This window comes from Pavona decussata, unplaced genomic scaffold (genome assembly GCF_977016875.1).
Source record: "Pavona decussata unplaced genomic scaffold, jaPavDecu1.1 SCAFFOLD_202, whole genome shotgun sequence".
NCBI classification, from domain to species: domain Eukaryota; kingdom Metazoa; phylum Cnidaria; class Anthozoa; order Scleractinia; family Agariciidae; genus Pavona; species Pavona decussata.
The window spans coordinates 166,753-187,378 of record NW_028145610.1 but is presented as its reverse complement, the minus strand read 5'-3'; the positions used below and the strand labels follow the sequence as shown (position 1 = coordinate 187,378).

Here is a 20,626-nt window from a genome sequence, read left to right as displayed (position 1 = left end):
AAGCAATAGAATACGCAGGTTATAAAGGTCAGATGAAACGAATGCCAACAACAACGGCAGAAAAGCAGGGAAAACGAAAGCATTTGAAACACGGTTGGAAGCGGGAAATCCATGACGAACTTAGGCTCGATTTCCGCCGTCTCCCGGGTCCGGTCTGTGATTACGGGCTCATTTTCCCGAACAGCGGCTGGTAATCGAGCCTATGGCGAACTGTGCAGCAGTGTAATATACCCATTCTATTTCTTGACAACAAAAAACGCAAAGAGGCAGGAGCAGGATGACAGATTAAATAGATGAAATATCCTCCCAGTTGGCTTGATAGCTCAGTTGGCAGAGTACTGCACCGGCATCGCAGAGGTCATGGGTTCGAATCACGTTTACCTGAATTTTTTTTTTTTTAGGCTTTCTTTCAACTGCTTAGTTGCGTTGATAACTGCGAGGACCTTTCTTCTATTAAATCTGTCACCCGCAGTTCAAACTGATATGTTTCATATATCCATGTTCATTTATTCATCCTGCACGGATGTATTACGAACTCACAATGTGACCAGCTCTCTGTTGGTTTGATAGCTCAGTTGGTAGAGCACGAGCCCGAATTTTTTTCAGGCTTTCTTTTTCGCAACTGCTTAAGTTTTGTAAATAACTTCGAGGGTTTTTCTCCTATTTAATCTTTCTCCCACAGTTCAAATAATATACATGGGTTCCCTGTAGTTCTACTCTCAAACGCAAGTATTTCTATTTATAATGACAATAACACCCCTAATTAACCTGTACTGTGTGTTAATACCTGTAAATAAAACCCTTTCTTTATTCAATAGCACACAAACACTCACCGTCTGTGCCTCTGATTGTATTTTTTGCGTTAATACTGTTCGCAGCGTCTCCACTGTGTTTTCTAGCTTCGCCACTTGAGAAGAGGTCTGAAAACAAATTTAAAAAAGGCACCGTAAGATAAAATCGCAGTTGCAGATTAACCCCTATACTGCCAACACTTTTGCGCCCCCCTCTGCCAAGGCTCTTCTCTTTCTTTTCAAGGTATGCCCCCAGTCGAATGGAAATAATGCAATAGCAGTTTAAAAAGTATACCACTATACCCATTAAAAGTATACAATTTCTAAAACAACATAAAAAATCGTTTCTTCAATAAGCATGTGGGTACATTGAATTTTGTGATTTGATACTCGCTGAAATTATAAAATTATAAAATTCAGTTCTTTATGTATCGAAGGTCCACATAGACCAAAGGGTTTTGGATCTGGTGTACGAGGGTTTTGACTTTGGTTTTCGAAATCTTGACGTGCTCAGTATGTCATATAAGCACATGAAGAATGAGACACGTGACATTCTCAGTATGTCATGCAGGAAGTAAAGGGGTTAAAATAATACGAACTATCAGACTGTCCCTCTCTATATGCCGATGGAGAATCTTTGTGACGCCTTACATGCTGTACTTCCTCCTCCAGTTTGTTGACTTTGTTCCGCAGTTCTTCTGCATCTTCCTGTTCAGGTTCAGCGGGCTCAGGTTCGGGTTCGGGTTCAGGTTCAGGTTCCTTGACTGGCGGAGTGGGCTGCCGTCTACACACAAAACAATTCACTGTAAGCTTAAAATATACTGTCACTAAAAAAGATGTCGAATGGTACATTAACCCATATTTCTTAGCGTACGAAACCGTAAAAACGCACATAAAAACGCCCAAAAAAGAAAGTTCTAAAAACTTCAAACCTAGCATACACAATGTTGTTAGTAATAAGTACGGCGAGGTAGTTCGCGAAAAGTATGGATTTCTACGTGCCTATTGGCTGTGTTAAGTTCGCAAGATATTGTGATAAAATGAACAGCACCCATTTTTTTCCGCACGGAGGATTGAATACGCGTTTTCCTTTGTTTTGCTTTACTACGCTACGTGATAGGTTAGCAAAACTCGCGCTAGTTTCTCGACCATTCAGAAGTAAAACCAGAACGAACTATGACTTTTTGGATGTGTTTCCCTTCCCTTCTAAAATGTTAGTTACATGTACATACTCTCAGCTCAACCAACACAACTTAAAGGAGAAGTATCACGGGAATTTGGTGTTATAACAACGTTTTATTTTTATTATTTTTGTTTTGTTATCAACAGAAACCTAAAAGTGTTGCGCGAATTTGTTTTAAATTATCACCCCAGTGTACTAAGACTATCGATAAGTGTCTCTGGCCACAGATGGACTGGGTTAGAATGGACTGCAACTTGAAAAAAGTTAGGCTAACTGTTTTTAAGTTCCCAAAATGCACTAGAGCAGGTCATGAGTTGTTCCTTTCAAGAATTCAGTTGATTTCTTTTTCTTGATGTTCTAGAATTATTTTGTAACTAAGTGAAGGTGTTGTCGCACCATTTTAACGATAAAAGGTCAAATTCCCCTTGATACTTCCCCTTTAAAAAGTGAAAGAGCTGAAACGTTTCTGCACGGACGCGTTGTTTGGGCTTGCCACACGTTCCGTGTACGCCGCCATATATTCATAACATTTTCACTGAGGAAACCGATGCTTCTATTGCAAAGAGTTTTGACAAACAGCACACTAAGAATTATTGAAAACCAAAAACAGGAATTTCCGCTTCAAAATTAATAGGCCATTGGAAGAACTTATCACCAGTTCAGTGCTTCAAAATGTTACTCTCCCTCCACTAGTTTTAAAGTTCTAATGTCGTGGGCCCTGTTCTGTAAAAAAAGAGCCCTCTTAGAACCTGAGAGGAGTCCAATGAGTTTTCACCAGACAATTTCTAGAAAAGAAACCCCGGACGTCTGTTCTTCCCGTTTCCGGGATCATCTTTTTCTTAAATTTTGCATTATTAAATATATCATCACAGGTTGATATCTAACTCTGCTTGTTTTCTCCTCTCCGCTTCCTCCTTAGCTTCAATGTCACTCTTCAATGATGCCAGCTGGCGTTGAAGTTCACTTATCTATGGCAAAAGTAAACAATTCAACAAAACTTCAATTGTTTATGGCATTAGGAAACCTTACGAAAACAACGGTGTGGCAACAAGAACGTCAGGAAACAAAAGATTTAATGAACTAAACAATGGCTCTGTATAGCTTAAAAAAAAATCAGTACATTTAGTTGACGTCCACTGCAAGAAAACGACGCATAACTGTGAGTTCCATTTTTTTTATTCTGGACGTGAACGCCGTCACACTGTGCAACTAATACTGAACAAGGAAATTTTAAAAAAATATATTGCAATAACTGATTTAAGAAGTTTAAAAGAAGCAGTAAATGTCAGCGACCATCGTAGTTATGTAGACAGCTGAAGCAGTTGGGAAAGGAAAGCCCTAAAAATTAAAAAAAAAAAATCAGCCCTGGACAGTATTCAACGCCATGTCGTCTGCAATACAGATGCAGTGCTCTACCAACGGACCTATCAAGCCAACTGGGAGCTGGACATTCTCATTTTCTTTTAAACATGAGTGCATAACAGATATCTGCAATGGTCTCTCATTTATTTCTCCATTTATTCCCAATTGAACTAAATAACAGTTGGTTCACTTCCATCCGTTCCCAGACCCAGATGACGTGATAGCTCAGTTGGTAAAGCACCGCACCGGCATCGCAGAGGTCAAGGGTTCGAATCCCGTTTAAGCCTGAATATTTTTAAGGCTTTCTTTTCGCAGCTGCTTAAGTTGCGTAGATAACTGCGAGGATCTTTCATCTGTCACCCGCAGTTCAAATATATATTTTATATATTCATATTGATTTATTCATCCTCCACGGGTACATTACGAACTCACAATATGGCCAGCTCCCAGTTGGCTTGTTAGCTCAGTTGGTGGAGCACTGCACCGGCATCGCAGAGATCATGGGTTCGAAACCAGTTCAAGCCTGAATTTTTTCAGGCTTTCTGGTCGCACCTGCTTAAGTTAGTTGGGTATATAAACGCGGTGTTCTCTTAATCTATTAATGAACATTAAAGTGAAACTCGTACCTCATCCGGCAGTGGTCTGAGCTTGTTCTGAAGATCTCTAAACTGCTGGTCAGCATCATGACGCCAGCTGTCAACCTGTCCTAAGCTTCTGTTTCTCTCATCCTTCTCAGATTTTCCAAGCTGTAAAGAAATGCAGCAAGGAATTGGCAATCACTGTGTACACCGAACAACTACACTACTGGGAATATGCTGTATAAATAACACACAACAGACACCGAGAGTCAGTGATTAAGGGTACTCAAAAGTTCACGCTGTTTATTGCACGTTTACACAGCATGGGATATTATCCAAGATCAATGTTAAACTCAATTTTAAGGACAATTGTCTTTTACAGTGTTCTCAGCGAAAGCTGGGACATGAAAAAGGTTGATTCTATATTTGTGAATTCGCTGTACATGAACTCTCATCTAATCGCATTGATCATCCGTCAAACCAGGTCACAACATAAAATTAAGGAAGTCTGACGGACATTTCAGCTCTGAAACAACTTTCTATTTCTGCTTATTTTATGGGCAGAGGTTGCTGCGTTACAGCCAATGTAAAACATACAGAAAAATTAACGAATTCTAAAACAAAGAAGTCCAATTAGTCTAAATCACAATTAATAAAAAAGAGTGTTGTGACATGTACGCTTTATTTTTTATGTCTTTTATTGAAAACTTCGAGAACTTGACAATTTTTATGCCTTGCGAAGCGCGCGTAAACAAAGTCTACTTTGATTGGTTCCGCTCTTACAAGCGCGCACTTGATTATTTTGAAATGGCGATGCACTGGCTGGGTAAGCCCAATAAAACAGAGATCACTTTCTGAGTTGAAACGTAGCTGTGGTCGTGTAATTTGTTTGGGGAAACTTTTCAGACTTTATCGGACTATGGAAAGGAAATTTTCCAGTCTGGGACATCGCCTGAACAAAGGGGACGAAATAAAGAAAGGGCTTGCTTATTGAACTAAAAGCTTGGGGAGCTCTTTATGCATACTAATGCTCCAGCTGGGCCTGATTGTTCGAAAGCCGATTGACGCTAACCCCCGATTTAAAGTTAACCGAAGTTTGTATCTCGCTCGTTAAAAATGTTTTTAAAAGCTGACTTTGAGCTAAAGGTAAAGAAAAGTCTAAGTAAGAACTGAAGAGCAACAATCTTTCGGAAAAATGTTTATTGATTAATAATTAAATTTAATCAAAATTCACGTTAACCCTGGATTAGCTTAATCGGGCTTTGAACAACTAGACCTTCAGGAGATTATGGACAGTATAAGCTTGAAGAAAAGGACAACTGACGCGAAGAGATACAGCGTGCCACATAGTGCTCTATTCAAACCAGTTCCAGCAACGTTTTCTGTCTGATGGGATTTGTTTCCTAGAGTTTTTTACACTTTTGGAAATTTTTTTCAATGAAGCAACAAATAACAGTTGTTTGGTTCACAATCTCCCAAAGCTAAGTTACTTACCAGAAAACAGATTGAAAGAAAGACAACTGAACCAAAACAAAAACACACAAGTGCTCCTTGGATGCGTGAAAACGTTAAGACTACAGGTGTACTTAATCCGCATTCCCATTTGGAATAATTTAAGTCTTGGGTAAAACTGTGGTTTGGCGGATAAGTGTTCACAGTTCGTGCTCAAACTTTAAAACCTTTATTTAATTATGAGTTTATTTGGTGTTGCAGTTACATTTTTTTTATGATTAATAATGCTCTGTGACTACAGCGTATCTTCAAATAATTATGTTGTCCTAAATCTATGGTGCACTGGTGTTAAGTAACGTTTTAAGAAGATATTTTACCTCCTGTTTAGGTCCTGCATTCACGATCTAATCATAACATTTGAGACAAACAGGTTCATGGTTAGTCATGTTGTTTATATAGTTAAAGTTTATAAAATTTATAGCTTACTAGAGTTTGTTTTAAGTTTACAATTTCTTACGAAACTATTAAAAAGATTAAAATTAACTATTATTGTCACTACATGACTGCACTGGGGCATTTAAATTATGGAGGACAATGGCCTTCAAGCTTTAAGTCAAAATTTACCATGCTTAAATACAACATATTGCATTACATTGTATTGGATTGAAGCATTATCAATTGAAAACAAAAATTCTCTGCTCTGTGACTACAGCGTATCTTCAAATAATTATGTTGTCCTAAATCTATGGTGCACTGGTGTTAAGTAAAGTTTTAAGAAGATATTTTACCTCCTGTTTAGGTCCTGCATTCACGATCTAATCATAACATTTAAGACAAACAGGTTCATGGTTAATCATGTTGTTTATATAATTGAAGTTTATAAAATTTATAGCTTACTAGAGTTTGTTTTAAGTTTACAATTTCTTACGAAACTATTTAAAAGATTAAAATTAACTATTATTGTCACTACATGACTGCACTGGGGCATTTGAGTTATTTATTTTTATTTCTTAAGGCTTAACATTTTAAATTTAGTATTTTGTATTGTTACTGAAAAGCCCCACCAGGCGAGTGTCAATAAAGCTATTGTATTGTGTTATTAAATATTTAGCAAAGGCAGCACGATATCTAGTTTAATTAATTTTAGTGACAATGTTACATTACTTCTAAGCCAAAAAGGCTCAAAGGATATCTTGAACCACATTTAAGGCAAGAGTAAAGATCACATAATCTCAAAACGTTTAAAAGAATTAGATATCACAGCTAGCACTTGTTCTAATTTAGTTACAATTTTTTTTAGTATCATATTTTTTATTTCTTTTCTTTCTTTTCTCTTCTTCCTCCACCTCGATTACTCAGCTACGTGTGGGTGGAAGAATTTTTGTGTTCATTTACTTTCCTGTGATAAAATAAAGTTTTGTTGTTTTTGTTATATTTTACACTTACTTTTTCAAGTCTGCTGATAGCTTCTTCCATTTCAGCTACTCTCTTATTTAGCCTGTTCAGCCTTGTGTCCACATCAGCCAGTCCTTTAACTCCAGAGTTGTTGTTCTGGTCCATTAATGACTTCAGTTCCTCCTTTGCCTGTCAGATGAACATATCATAGGATACACATACAAAAAATCTCTGCAATACAGATATTACAAGACATAACCTGGAACTGAGAAGCATAGTGTAGAAGATGTTTGTAAAACAACGTAAGTTTTAGTCAGATAATTTTAAACGTAAACGTAATTTTAAGTCCAAGCTAAGATTTAATGCAAAAAAAAAAAAAAAACATTAAAAAAATGCAAAAACTTTTCATTTATAAGCAAGAAAAAGTTATCTACTTTAGACTTCCAAGGAACATGCTGTCAGCAAAAATGTTTAAGCAGCAAAACTGCTAAATTGTTGTTGAGTAGAACCTATAGTTTTTTTTTATTATCTTACAAAATAGAACAAAAGAAAACTAACTCTATAAAGAATTCATCTTTATTACAATAGCTACTAAACTTCAGAAACTAGTGGGCCCAGAGATAGAGGAAGGAGGGAGTATTGATGCAGTATTTTCCTGCTGTTTCTGCTTCGAGCCAACTCAAAATGATTGCTATTTTTTTCCAACACTCCCAGTCCTGGTTGCCATGCTGCCACAATTCCAGCAGGCAGGCATGTTGGCTGTGAACATCCCCTTCACTGAGTCAGCATCTTAATTATTAATTTTTATAGGATTTACACTGTACCTTCTCTACACTAACTGACACTTGTGAGTTGACACCTCCCAAGGCTTGTTGTAATGTGCTGATTGCCATGTTTAATTTTTCTTGGAGCTGGTTACATCTGTTGGATAATTTCTCACTTTGTGACTGTCTGTAAATGAGAACAAAAGACAAACAGTCATTCAGGCTCAGACATTAAGCTTTGATAAAACCTGCACCATGAGGCATAAATCACGAATCCTAACATAAGTGCCCTGGGTGTTTAGTTCAAAATTAGGAAGCTTAAACACAGACGTTCATGAGCCACAGATGACAACGGGAAGTCAAATGTTTCTTTATTTCTTGGCATGTTTTTGCCCCTCACAATGGACGGGAAAAGCTCTTGTTGGACATCTGTGGCTTGACATTACAAACGCGATGGCATCAAAACGTTCCAGAAAGGAAAACATGCGACTTTGGTTGCCATCTGTGGCTCACAAATGTCTGTGCTTAAGCTCCCTATTACTATAATGCAGGGGGAGAGGGGGGGGGGGGGGGGTGGCAGTGAATATTAACATACCTTGATGTAATCTCAGCATGCAGCACCTGTTCTATTGCTTTCCTGCCTTCCTCCATCTGTCTTTCCAGTAATGATATGGACTCATTTAGGCGCACAAGACTCTGATCAACCCTGGCCTGTGACACCTGTATTAAAAGAGAGTTTGATATAATAAAGTGCTTCAATCCATAGCTTGTAACTTAGATGTATCTAGACGTACTTTACACAAACTTGACAAAAAAATAGAAAACGTAATCTAATACAGTTGACTCTCGATAACTCGAACCCTCGCTAACTCGAACCTTACGCTAACTCGAACCAATTTTCCTTTCCCTTCAGGTCATTTTCTATATAACTTTACCCTCGATAACTCGAACTCCCGATAACTCGAACCTTTTTCAATTTCCCTTGAAGGTTCGAATTATCGGGAGTTGACTGTATTCTATATATTATTGATGCATGATCATGACTTAAATGCATTGCAAATGATACATTGTACAGTTCCAGAAATATCCAAATTCCCCCCATGGAAGGTTTTTATTTTCCTTTTGTTTTGCACTACCCCCCCCCCCTCCCCCAGGAAAATTACAATTTAGCTTCTTACTTTGCTTCTAAAATTTTGGCTTCTAAGACCCCCCTCCTCCTAGGAATTTTCCGATAACCTTCCATGGGGTGGCTTTTGATTTTTTCTGGAACCGCACATTACGATATCACCAGAAGTGATAGTGTAAAATTATTATTAGAAACATCGCAATCAATCCATGCTAAAAACAACTACCTTCTCAGACTGTCTGACAGACAGTCCTTCTTCATCAATGTAAGATTTGAGTGACTGCCAACGTCTTTCCATTTCCTCTCTAAGTGACCTCTCAAATACCAATCTTGCAGCTTGTTCCTCACGCAATTTCTGCAATTTTTACCATTAACAAAATTAATTACTATAAGAACTAATTGTGATACTTTATAACATGGAAAAGTACAAATTATGCATTTAAAACACTGTTTTAATTCAAACTTTTTTATTCATACAAATTTTAATTGCCATGATACAACAACTGTATCTTGTGCTGTAAAAGGTACATGTTGGATCTCAATAACTTTTCAGTCTGCCTGAAATCATAAGGTGTGACTATTCAAAACTATAAATTGAAGCAACAATTGAGCAGTTAATGTTTCTTACATACAAGTTGGTCCTACCTTTTAAGTCAGTTTTTATAGTTAATGAAATTTTCAAGCATAATCTTAAAATTCTTAGACACACCTTTTCTAACGTTACAAACTTTGTTTGAGCATCCTCTCTGAGTCGGATCTCTTTCTGTAGCATCTTTTTGCTTTGCTCTTCAGAAAGTTCTGCCAGTTTACTGGCAATCAAAGTTCGTTCAGTCTCAAGAAGGTTTTCCTTTTCCTTGGAATTCATGGCATTTGCATATATTTCTTCTTCTCTCTTGTGATTGCTTTCCTGTACAACTGCTCTTAACTGCTCAAGACTAAAACGAAGCAAAAAAAAAAGGCATCATTTACTCGCAAGACAGTTGGTTAAATTGCACCAAAAAACAGAGCAGAGAGTCCCAGCTCAAAACTTGTCCAGAGTCAGAACACAAACCATAAGGGTCGCAAAATAACCGGCAAGATCTTGTCTCAGTTTAAACGACCTGACCATGGGGGCCGGTTACATGAAACTAAATGTACAGGTCTTCTCTCCTCCATCATATACTACTTTACACAAAGTAGTAGTCAGTCTGTTAGTCAGGGGGAAATGTTGAAAGGCCTATTCAGACAATACACCATTGTTGAAGGTGACAAGTGTTGACAACGAACCTAAATGATACAATCGAAGGGGTGCGGAATGAGGCCCTAAGTGACTTTTGATTTAAGGTTGAAATTCTCCTTTTGTTTCTCAGAAGTCACTTACAGTGTATGGTATGGTTGTTGAGCAAGACATGCAACACGTTAAAGGATGTTGAAATTATGTGTTTTTAAACCCAACAACAAGTTATGTACGATCTATGTACTAGGAAATGTTGAACAATGGCAGTTGTAGTATACTGCATGACGAGAGCAGTATAGTTTTACGCCACTTAACAAAGTTGCGTTATTTTATATGATTTGTGTTTCAAGCAGAGATTCATGCCATCTGAAGAATATCTTTATTACAAATTTAATTAACATTGAACAAGGGTGACTTGAATTGTAAGGCTTATAAAGAGAGAAGGACTAAGAGGGGGCTTACAACTTTTAGAGGGACCTGACTTGGGAGGAGAGGCTGATTAGAGAGGTGGGGCTTATTGGACAAAGGGGTGCTTTATGTTCATGACTGAAATAAGATTGCATTACTGAGATTGAGGGGGCTTTTTAGAAACTGAGGCCAGGGGACTATTAGAAAGGTTTCCCATATACACCTTTTTCTTTCCGTAATATTAGTCTGAAAGGGGTTTATAAGAGACAGGGATCCACAAGACAGGAGTCTTTTTAGATAAATTAAGCAGCCCTAATTGCACACCTTTTATAATAAATGACTACCAGTCTAGAAATTACTGCACTACTGAAGTCCCTTGATGGTACGATTTCAGGTCAGACCTTTCTTTTAGGTTTCTTATGAATATATATTTGTTGTTTGCTTACTTGAGCTGGTTCTGTTGGTTAGCAATCCTTCTCTCGTTCTCCTCTGCTTCAATTCGTCTTCTAAGTTCTATGGTTATCTCTTTCATGTCAGCTAACCTGCATGGTCATAAATTATTTTAATAATTAAAGTAATAATTAAAACAAATTATTTGTTTCAAAACTATTCCTCTTCAGCATTTAATGAAAAATCAAACAAAATCATCTAATTTCTTCCCTCTGTAGGTGTGCCAAATGGCAAAGTATGTCCATTGACTATAGCTTTAATTAGGTGCAAAAATTTGGTATTTCTGACAATAGGATATATCTTCCAGTACAAATTTTCATGGTACACAAATGGGGTAAGGAAAAACTTAAATTGACTTCACTTCCATTGGACAAGTGCAGCCATTCTGGTTTTACTTGTCCAAACTCAAATTAATATGGTGTGTTCTGCTTTTCTCTTCACCTGCGTTGAAATTGGGGGTGTCAAAATGATTCGTTATGTTTCTCTGATCTGCCATTTTGGTCATAAGGCAGTAACTCCCAGAGGAACCAAAAATAAATACTTGAATTGACAACCACAATTGAGTCCAAGCCCCCCTTCAATATGCACCCAAATCAAAATGGCCGAAAAAATTGTGTTCACAGGCAACTCATTTTCATCGACCCGTGTTCCACAGCTACAGGTGAGATGAAATACATTAAATCCCTTTTTTCTTAATAATAATTAACAAAAGTGCAGGAAGTAATTATTACATCCTGCACACTGACGTGTCCAAGGGACAAGTAAGATTTATTACACACTTGTCCACAAGGCAAAATAACTTGTCTGGGCCAAGCGGACACAGTGTTTGTCGCACCCTGACATAGTTGGCAAATGTTATTGTGGTATTAAAAATGTAAAACGAAAAAATGGGGTCACTTTTAATTACTGGTTTTACATATATACATGTTTTATAAAGCAGTCTGCAAATTTCTGTGCAAAATGCAAATTAATAATTTTCTTGTTAGATCCAAGTAAGGTTTTCTTTAATCAATATATAATGAGTAATATCTAGCAGTTAGCTAGAACTGCATGAACATAATTATTATATAAAAATTTTGATTTTACTAAATTTTGCACAGTGGTCATTGTAGTTGCACACTGCAAAACGGAGGAATAACAGTGCTTAAGTAACTAAAATAATTGAAGGGGTGTGTGGAATAAGGCCCTAGGTGACTTTTGATGTAAGAATAAACTCTCGGTTTGGTTCACAAGTGAATACAAGGCAATTGGAAGAAGAATCTAGCAATTTATCAGAAGTCACTTGGGGCTTTTTTCCAGGCACCCCTTCATTATTTTGTTCTGCCTGTAGACTGAGGTCACCTTCCAAGAAACATCTACAGTGTCTAAAATAAAATCTAAAATTGAGGATTCTCCATTTTATATTTAACTAAATGCAGAACACAGTCATATAAAGTACCTGGCATCAATGACATTCTTGAACTGAAGAGTATTTGCTTCTTTTGTGTCTTGATCATCACGATGTTTACTTAATGAAGACAACTGAAAAGTTTATTTAAGATTTAATTACAAAATTTTACATGACTGTGCAAATAATTAACGTTAACTAAAGACACAAACATGCATAGTGCCGTTCTAAGAAAAGAGCTGGGACCACTTGACAACTGGGGAATCTTAAAAGAATACAGTAAAGAGTGGAATTGAAGATTTAGAAAGAAAGCAACATGCATCCAAGATAATTATTGTTTTATTTGATTGAAAAAATTGATGGATTCAATCATAAATATTATCAATGAATGGTAGAAAGTTTACATTAGTCTGTGTATTGAAAGCAAGAAAGTAGAAACTGCAGCCTTTGTCCTGTTTGATACAAGTAGCTGAAAATCCCCAATCATTTTTAGTGTCAAATCACTTGTGACACTTGCTACTAATCAGAGACTTACAAGAGCTGTGTTGGGTCTCTAAAGAACACAAGCTTTAATGACAGTCTCCCTGAAAAGGGGCCTTTTCAGTGAAAATAATAATTAATTTAGAACATTAAATGTCAAAACGATAGTAAATCTATGTGTATGTCGTGGTTCAATTTTTGTTTTAGTTTAAATTTTTTTAAACCAATTAAATATTTTTTTATTTCCCTTTGTCTCAGATTATGGTAATGAGTACAGTACAAAAGAAAATAGAAATTAAAACTGGTTTGGAAAAGTTTCAACCAAAAAAAAATTTTGGATGTGTACCCCAATAGTCAGTCAACTCTCTTTATTGTGGACACCCTCGGGACCACGACTTGGTGTCCTTAATAGCGAGAGTCCGTAATAGTGGGAATTTATTTCAATCAAACGTCTGTAATTTATTTTTGCCAGGGATTTAGCTGCTGTCCGTATTATCGGGGTGTCCGTAATAGCAAGGTGTCCGCAAGGCGAGAGTTGACTGTACTGACCTGACAAACCTCTCTGTCGACTATATTATACTTACCGCAGAGCTTGTATCACCCTCAATCTTTTTAATTCTCTGTCTTATTTCTTGCACCACTGTTCCAAACTGAACTGTCTGTACCTCATGTTTACTCTTCATAGTTCTTACATCATCAGTCAGAGCTCTCATGTTTTTCTGCAGTTGCTCATAACTTTCCCTCATGTCCTCCATGTCATCTCTCATACGTTCAATATGAACAGTGATCTGTTCTCGTCGACTCAGCAACTGTTGCTGATTTCCCACAAGGGCCTGTTCTACTTGTTTTGTGTGGTTAACAAGCGATCCGACGGTGTTGTGGTCCGATTCAATTTTTTCTTCAGCACGTGCCATTCGCATCATCATTTGTGTGTATAAATTATTCCCTGCTTGAATCTTTTCTGACAGTATAAGTCTTTCTTCTCTCTCCTCCCTCAAAGTGTCCTCGTTACGCCGTATGCTACCCTTGAGTTCTCCCTGTAGACGGACAAGTTCCTCTAAAAGCGCTTTGTTTGACTGTTCACCCAAGTTCACTCGCCCTTCGAGATGTCGGATACGCCCTCCTTCAGGGGCTGGGCTGTTTCGACGTATTGACTTTTCTGAGGAATCTGTTATTGCTGGTAATGAATACCCTTGTTGTCCTCCAGTTGGCCTGTTAAAACAAAGCTTGAAATTAAAATGCTTGATGATTCATTCTTTCTGGATGCTTTTTGGGCAGCAGAATCAGTGGGCACAGATTAAAAAAAGTATAAAATCAGTCACACTCTAAGTGATCAGATTAACTTCATAATTTATAATAACACCTGGCAAAATATGAGTGTATTTAAGGTTTTTTTTAACCCAGCCTACAGTAAACTGCAGTACATATGCATGGCACAAATAATTTGTGAGCTCACAAATCCTCAACCCGTGTTTTTTTCCTAATGCATTGTTAAGTTATACATTTAAGTAACTTACAAAAAGAACCTGTCTGTAATATGTTTTTGAATTTTTTTTCTTTTGCCTGCATAAATCAATTACTACCCTAGTCCCAGAGCCTCTTTTTTTTCTATAGTTATTCTCAGTCACAAATGATATATACAGTCATTGTACTTCAACAACCAAAATTTAGTGACTAAAATTCTTCTCTCTGGTGAGAGACAATTACAGCCGGTAAGGCTTACTGCTCATTGAGTAGTAACAAAATAATAATTACCATTTACACCATCATCCTGGTAGGTGCAATAATAAGACCCAATTAAATTAATTTGCATGGTCATTAAAATATCCAGACCTCCAATCAGAGGCCAAGGTTCAGATCTTGACCCTGCCATCTGCATGAAAGTTAGACTTGGAGCAATGGGCCAGTGTACGTAGATTTTCTTTTCTCACTGCTCCAAGGGTCATTGCTGTTGTTTCACAGGTTAATTTTGTTTCAGGAGACAAGAAACAAAACCTTAGGGGTCTGGAAATATTCCTTTAATCCTGCACTGCATTGCATTTACAAATTGTACGATTCCCTATGTTGAGACATACATGTAATCAAGGAAATGTTGTATGTTAACACTGGAGAGTGCGTACCAAAAATCCCTAAACTTGTCCTTGCATGAAGAGCAGCATGATTACATGTATAAACACAATCGAGTCAACAATGCCCGAGAACAATAAGATTTACATGTAACTTAAGTATACTCAAAACTCATTTACAAATGTTAGTAACAATAAATTAAACAAATTTAAGCTTTTACACCTTAAATTTAAGAAAATTACGCTTAAGAAAATCCTGTTTGCAAGAATGAAAAGCTCAACACTGACCATGCTAAATCTATCGTCTGTCTGGTATTAAACTTAGAAGGCGTTTATAGATTAAAACAACCAAAACTCTTAGTTAAACACAATTCAAATTAAAAATATTGCAACCAAAGGCATACAAATTCTGCGAACAGAGATCTCCGATGGTTAGTTTAACCTAATTTTGCTAAATTTCGAGAGAAGGTTTTAAACCCCCATACTATTAATTTGAATTTTGCTTCCTTCCCAGCTTATTTTTGACAAAGAACGGCCGCTGTGAACTCAAACAACTAACATGTACAACAAGTGACTTGAATCGATTTAAGTTCGGAAGTTGAGAAAATGAAAAGATGGGCTTGACGTACAAATTAACCTCTACCAAATGTAACGTACCTAAAATCCATCTTAAAATTGAATTTAACTGGCTTTCTGTGTCTCTGTTTAAGGCATAACTTGAGTATTTTATACGATGCAATAAGGCATCGAAAGCTAATCCGCCGCCATGTTTGTTGTAATGAAGACGTTTTGTGATTGGGTCCTCCCTTCGGTTGCCCTCGATACGAAGATTTGTTTGGCGCTAAAATCGAAGCTGCAGTTCAATTTTATACTTGCCGGAGCAATTTATACCTTTATATAAAGCTGATTTATGGATCGAATTTATTTACATTTTCAGAGCAAGCGTTGCTGTGTCCTGTCTGCGCAGATTTATAACTGAATTTACATGTAAAACTTTCTTTTTCTTACGGTTTCCCTGCAACAAAAAAACGCGCAGCTGCTAGAAAAGTCGATTCATATTATTCATGATTTATTTAGGGCCTTCACCTCGTTCACTTTGTATTCTTTTCATTTCTTTCTTTCTTTTAATAGTGTTGTGTTAATTTACGTTCTAAAATAACAAAACTATGTTAATGAAAAACTTTTAAAACAACTCCCAAAAACTATCACTTGCAATAATATTGTTAAAAAATATTCCAAAATCTTTAACAGTTCATCCGGTGTATAAAATATAAAGTACTTGTTCAAATATATAACTGAGTGCCCTTTCAATGATCGCATCTACTGTTATAATTAAGGGACGGAACATTACATAATTTTGAACGAGAGAGAAAGAGGGAAGGGGGAGGAAAGAAGCTAAGCAAAGCGAAAACCAAATTCAGATAAGCCGGAGAAAGGCTTAAAGCCACACGAAAAAGGAAAACACATTCCGGCATTTTTAACCGTTTACCTAATATATATTATTTGAACTGATAATTTTACCTTGCTTAAATAAATTTTCTGCTGTTATTGTTGTTGTTGTTGTTGTTGTTGTTGTTGTTGTTGTTGTTGTTGTTGCTACTTGTTATTGCCCGACCGTCTTCTCCCCCTGCAGGGTGGGTACGGGCGCAAACAAATGGAAACATAATCATGAATGTAAACCCAGTCTCCTCGCTTCATGCCAAAAAGCGGGATGGCGAGAACGAGCACGGAACGCATCGCAGATGACGAGCCGGAGAGAGTAAGAGTGGACAGTGACAAAGAGCATAAGAAATTTTGTAATGGAACGCCCGTTTAATAGTTCGAAACAAAAAAAAAATTGAAAAAAAAAAAAATAATCTCCGACTGCCGTCGTGGACTTGATGTTACCAGGAAGCATGGACCCCTGATGCGGTTACCGTTTAATCAGAAACTGTACTGCATGTTCCTCGGTTCCAAGAGTCTTAGGCTCGATTTCTGCCGCTCACTCGGGTCCGGGTCTCTCCCGGAGAGGAAAGCCCGGGCCCGAGTGGGCGGCGGAAATCGAGCCTACAAGAGTCTCCTCGGTACTCAGCTTCAAACTCAGGTCTAGAGAGAGGAGGATGAACTCTCTTGTTTTACGTTTGTAGGTCTCTAAAATTGGTTCAGTGGTCAAGAGAATTTTTCACAGAATCATCTGTTTGAGGCGTATCATGGTTTCGCTAATTTTGCCGTTTCCTCCACGAATTGTTTACCGACGATTAATGACAATTAAACAAGTACACCTTCATGAAATTAACCTGCGAATTACCCTTCGACCAGACGTTTACGTAATAGGGTCACCACATAATGATCAACCATTGTCAACAGGCGATTCCACCGTCTTAACCCCGTGATAACCCGGTTTATACATGTATAATTATTGAGTCTTCTAAGTATAGAAGGCCTGCCTGCCTACGCTACACCAGTCGGCGGTAACCAACGGTTCATATCGGAAGATATCTGTTCGAAAGGCTTTAATCATCTCAGAAATTCGGATTAAGTCGGAAAGAAAATCTAAAGTTTTCTTCGGCAAAATGTCAGCTCAAAAGTTTTTAAAACTGGAAAGTTTATTTCTTTCGTTTTCGAAAGGGTAAATATGTCGTTAAAATTGCGAAAAATGTCATCTAGCATTCAGCCACGGCAACAGGTTCCTCCATTCGAGAAATAAGATTCCATTCCCAAAAACTTTGTGCAACTTAAATTTTCAACTAAAGCATAGGAACGGATATCTGTATTAACCTAAACAAATATTCCCTCTGAATGGCACAAATTTATTTGGCTTAAACGTTCTCGTTGTGCCCCTGTCTTCTATTACCAGCTTCCTCTGTCGTTTATGTTCTTCTTGTATATATTCCTGTCGTTTCTAGTTCCTTTCGTGGAATGAAAGGAAACAGAAGCGACTTCTGGATAAAAATTAAATATAAGAACGAAAACCAAACGAAAAATAGAAAGCACTGCTAGAAGCAGGAAGGCACGGCATGCACGGTTGGATAACTATGATTCTTCCCTTCCAGGCTAGCACCCCAGTCGTCCAAACGTATCCGTTAAACGAAAACGGAGAGTTTTATAGACGCTTTTCACAAATTTTTCGTCCACATGTATGCATTTTCATTCAAGAGTATGTAAGACCAGGGCTGCTGATTATTCGCTCGATATTAATTTTTTATTCGAAGGGTCTCCCGGTCTTCAGGTCGTCCTTCAGGTCTCCAAAGTTTAAGTTACTTGAGTAGGTAACGGAGGCAAAACCGGCCGAGAATTAAATTCGCGGAAAAATAAGCGTTACGTTCCTCGAATATCAGTAATTTGAATGCTGCTTTCCAGACATTCTTACGGTGACCGGGGTTTTGTAAAACGAAAAACCAAATCCTCTTCAAATCTTCTCTGATTAGTGAGAGCACTGAAACCGACATTACTTCCCTTTCTACAGAAGCAAACAAGCTTTATAAAAGGCAATTCAGATTTCATGCTGCGAAAGCTCGAACTAATTTATTTCCCTTCAAAAATCATTCGGCAAATTTCAATTAAGAGGCGTTGAAACTGCTCTAAATTTACGTGAGTTAATTTTACCGACAATTCCTCGTTTGCAGCTCTTAAAATTTGCAGAAGTGTTTCCGTGATCATGACCTAGGAATCTCGTTACTTCTCTTGTCTGTGTTACCATGCCTACGATTTGCCATTTTGGGATATCAACACGTCTGCTTAGTTCAACATGTCTTATTTTTTATGAGTGAAAATCTTGCCTTATATGCCTTCGACCACCCTTTGCCAGGCTTTAATACGACCACCTTCCTAACATACTAGAAATGTTGGCATTAAAATTAATAAAAAATACATGACAGTATTTTTCACGTGCAGTTAGCTATAGCCCGATTGATCCTATGAGCGAGCTAACACTACAAAGTACAGATACATCTTTGTGATTTTCAGACAGGAATCCTTTCGTTTTTGTCGCCCACGGTGCGTAGAATCACAGAAGATAAACAAGATTCATTTCCGAAATAGTGTGACAATATATTCTTCAGTCTTGTTAAGTTTCCATTTTACTCTATTCGACAAACTTGAGAGATCAACAATAAAATTGTACTTGTAATAAAAGAAACGGACTATATCTAAGACCGGAAATGAATTTTGCCATCGCACAACAAGAAATAAGTAATCAGATACGACTTAAAATTTCCAAGCAATCCTTACCATAAACATTTACACTATCAAGATTAAGAAGCATAATTTTGCTTGAAAATTAAACTCACAATATTTTCTCATCTATTCGTTTTGCCAAGAAGGATAGTCTTTCATTAAAAGTAAGTCAACATTTCTCAATTTAATTTTAAGGCTTTCATTCGGTAAAATTCAAATGATTGGCATTGTTCAGCTAAACCTCTTCTCCGCTAAATTGAATGATATCGTTTAAGTCGAGATCATTGCGCGACGTATGTTGTTAGAGCAATAGCAAGCTGAATCGAAATCTTCGTATTGTTTCTTTAACCTTGCAGCCATCTTCCTTCGCGATAAACAAAGATATTTTTAAGGGAAAAAGTGTTCGCATAAAGCGAATTAGAACCAATACAAAAAGAAACATATAAACAAATACCTTTTGCGCGCATACGATATTGAATTTGCTGTAGACTGTATCGGTCCCTTATTCCATGGAGGATTTGCCATATTGTAACAGCTTCATACGGCCTTGACTCTCCTAAGAAGCTAAAACCCTTAAAGAATTCGCACTTTTCGATGAGAAGAAACACAAATGAATTGCATATTGTCGAAACTATAAGCCTTTTCACAAAGACTAGCAAATGACATCAGTAAATTACACGTCGCCTGTTTTGCCTATGTAAATGTACAGGTGCCGTCCACAAAATACTTGCCTTGGCATTGCCATGGCAACAACACACGCCTGTTTGATCGATAAGTAAACTAGAGCAAATTTGAATTAACTAAGAGACATTGAGGTATTGATATTTAGCTTGCAATATAAAGGCAATCATTTGCATTTTAGATATCGCACAAGGTTAATTTAAAATCGTTGGAAATTCAAACCGTTTTTTATATAGAATTAGTTCAATCTGCAAGTGTCAAGGTTTGATTGGAAAATTGTTTCCTATTTTCAGTTTTACGTAACTGGAGGAGAGGTGCTCTTTGGCAGTGTTTAATAAATTTTGGCAGATGTGTTAGTTAGGGTCCGTAAATTAAAGCTAACTAAATATGTAAAAACAGACCCAAAACATAACCTTCACATGAATGACTTTTTGCCATTCGCCACTGTACCGATCGAAGCGTTGGACAATCCCCTTGTTTGAAGTAAATTAATCAGATCTTTGTCAATGTAAACGAAAATACTAGAATTGCGGGGGGAAATGAAAGCTAAAACCGTATGGAGGGGAAGGTAAATATAAGAACAGCGAATAAACAATATGCTGGCAAGCTAAAACCGTTAAGATGAAGATGACGTGAAATTTATTATTCTGTTTTTAATCTAACACGAACCAGGAAGTATCTTTTTATCATCTAATTGCCTCTATTGTGATGTTAACTAGCCGTTCGAAGCTAATTCATTGCTTCATTTTCATTCTTGTATCTTTTAAGGAAGCGATATCTGTCCCAAATTCGCGTTAATAATATTATCAGTTAAAATGGGGATTTCGCCGGCTCCTGAATGATACTATGAGGATATTTTTTGCTGTCTTCGTTTCTTTAATCGTCCTCTATTATGAACTTAATTATTTTAAAGTTAGAACTTTCACGCATAGCAATGCAAGGCGCGAAGCGCACGGATTCTTTGCTTTGGTATGTTTTTTTTGCCTTTTGACTAAGCGAGAAAAATGTGTTCAACTTTTTTGCAATGTAGGAATAAAAAACGATCGATATTTGTGACTGTGAAGGCCGTCTGCGCTAATATAAAAATTTTAGATCTTTTAATTGCGGAAGTCATTCTTCCTCGACTTCTCAA

General features: G+C 37.1%; 1 protein-coding gene across 2 annotated transcripts in view; it reads right to left on the bottom strand.

The window, feature by feature from the left end:
- Window positions 1-19,497, bottom strand: part of LOC146460966 (coiled-coil domain-containing protein 154-like) — a 28,928-nt gene extending 9,431 nt beyond the window's left edge. For both annotated transcript variants that reach the window (XM_085087444.1, XM_085087445.1), the window contains exons 1-15: window positions 19,268-19,497; window positions 13,177-13,804; window positions 12,164-12,246; window positions 10,722-10,817; window positions 9,361-9,586; window positions 8,878-9,006; window positions 8,121-8,245; window positions 7,586-7,712; window positions 6,813-6,950; window positions 6,155-6,181; window positions 5,744-5,770; window positions 3,963-4,082; window positions 2,860-2,942; window positions 1,443-1,575; window positions 834-920 (exon numbers count right to left, since the gene is read on the bottom strand). In XM_085087444.1, the coding sequence (XP_084943570.1) occupies window positions 834-920; window positions 1,443-1,575; window positions 2,860-2,942; window positions 3,963-4,082; window positions 5,744-5,770; window positions 6,155-6,181; window positions 6,813-6,950; window positions 7,586-7,712; window positions 8,121-8,245; window positions 8,878-9,006; window positions 9,361-9,586; window positions 10,722-10,817; window positions 12,164-12,246; window positions 13,177-13,804; window positions 19,268-19,338 (2,100 nt within the window). In that variant the 5' untranslated portion in view covers window positions 19,339-19,497. The remainder of the gene's footprint in view (window positions 1-833; window positions 921-1,442; window positions 1,576-2,859; window positions 2,943-3,962; window positions 4,083-5,743; window positions 5,771-6,154; window positions 6,182-6,812; window positions 6,951-7,585; window positions 7,713-8,120; window positions 8,246-8,877; window positions 9,007-9,360; window positions 9,587-10,721; window positions 10,818-12,163; window positions 12,247-13,176; window positions 13,805-19,267) is intronic.
- Window positions 19,498-20,626: the final 1,129 nt, after the last annotated feature.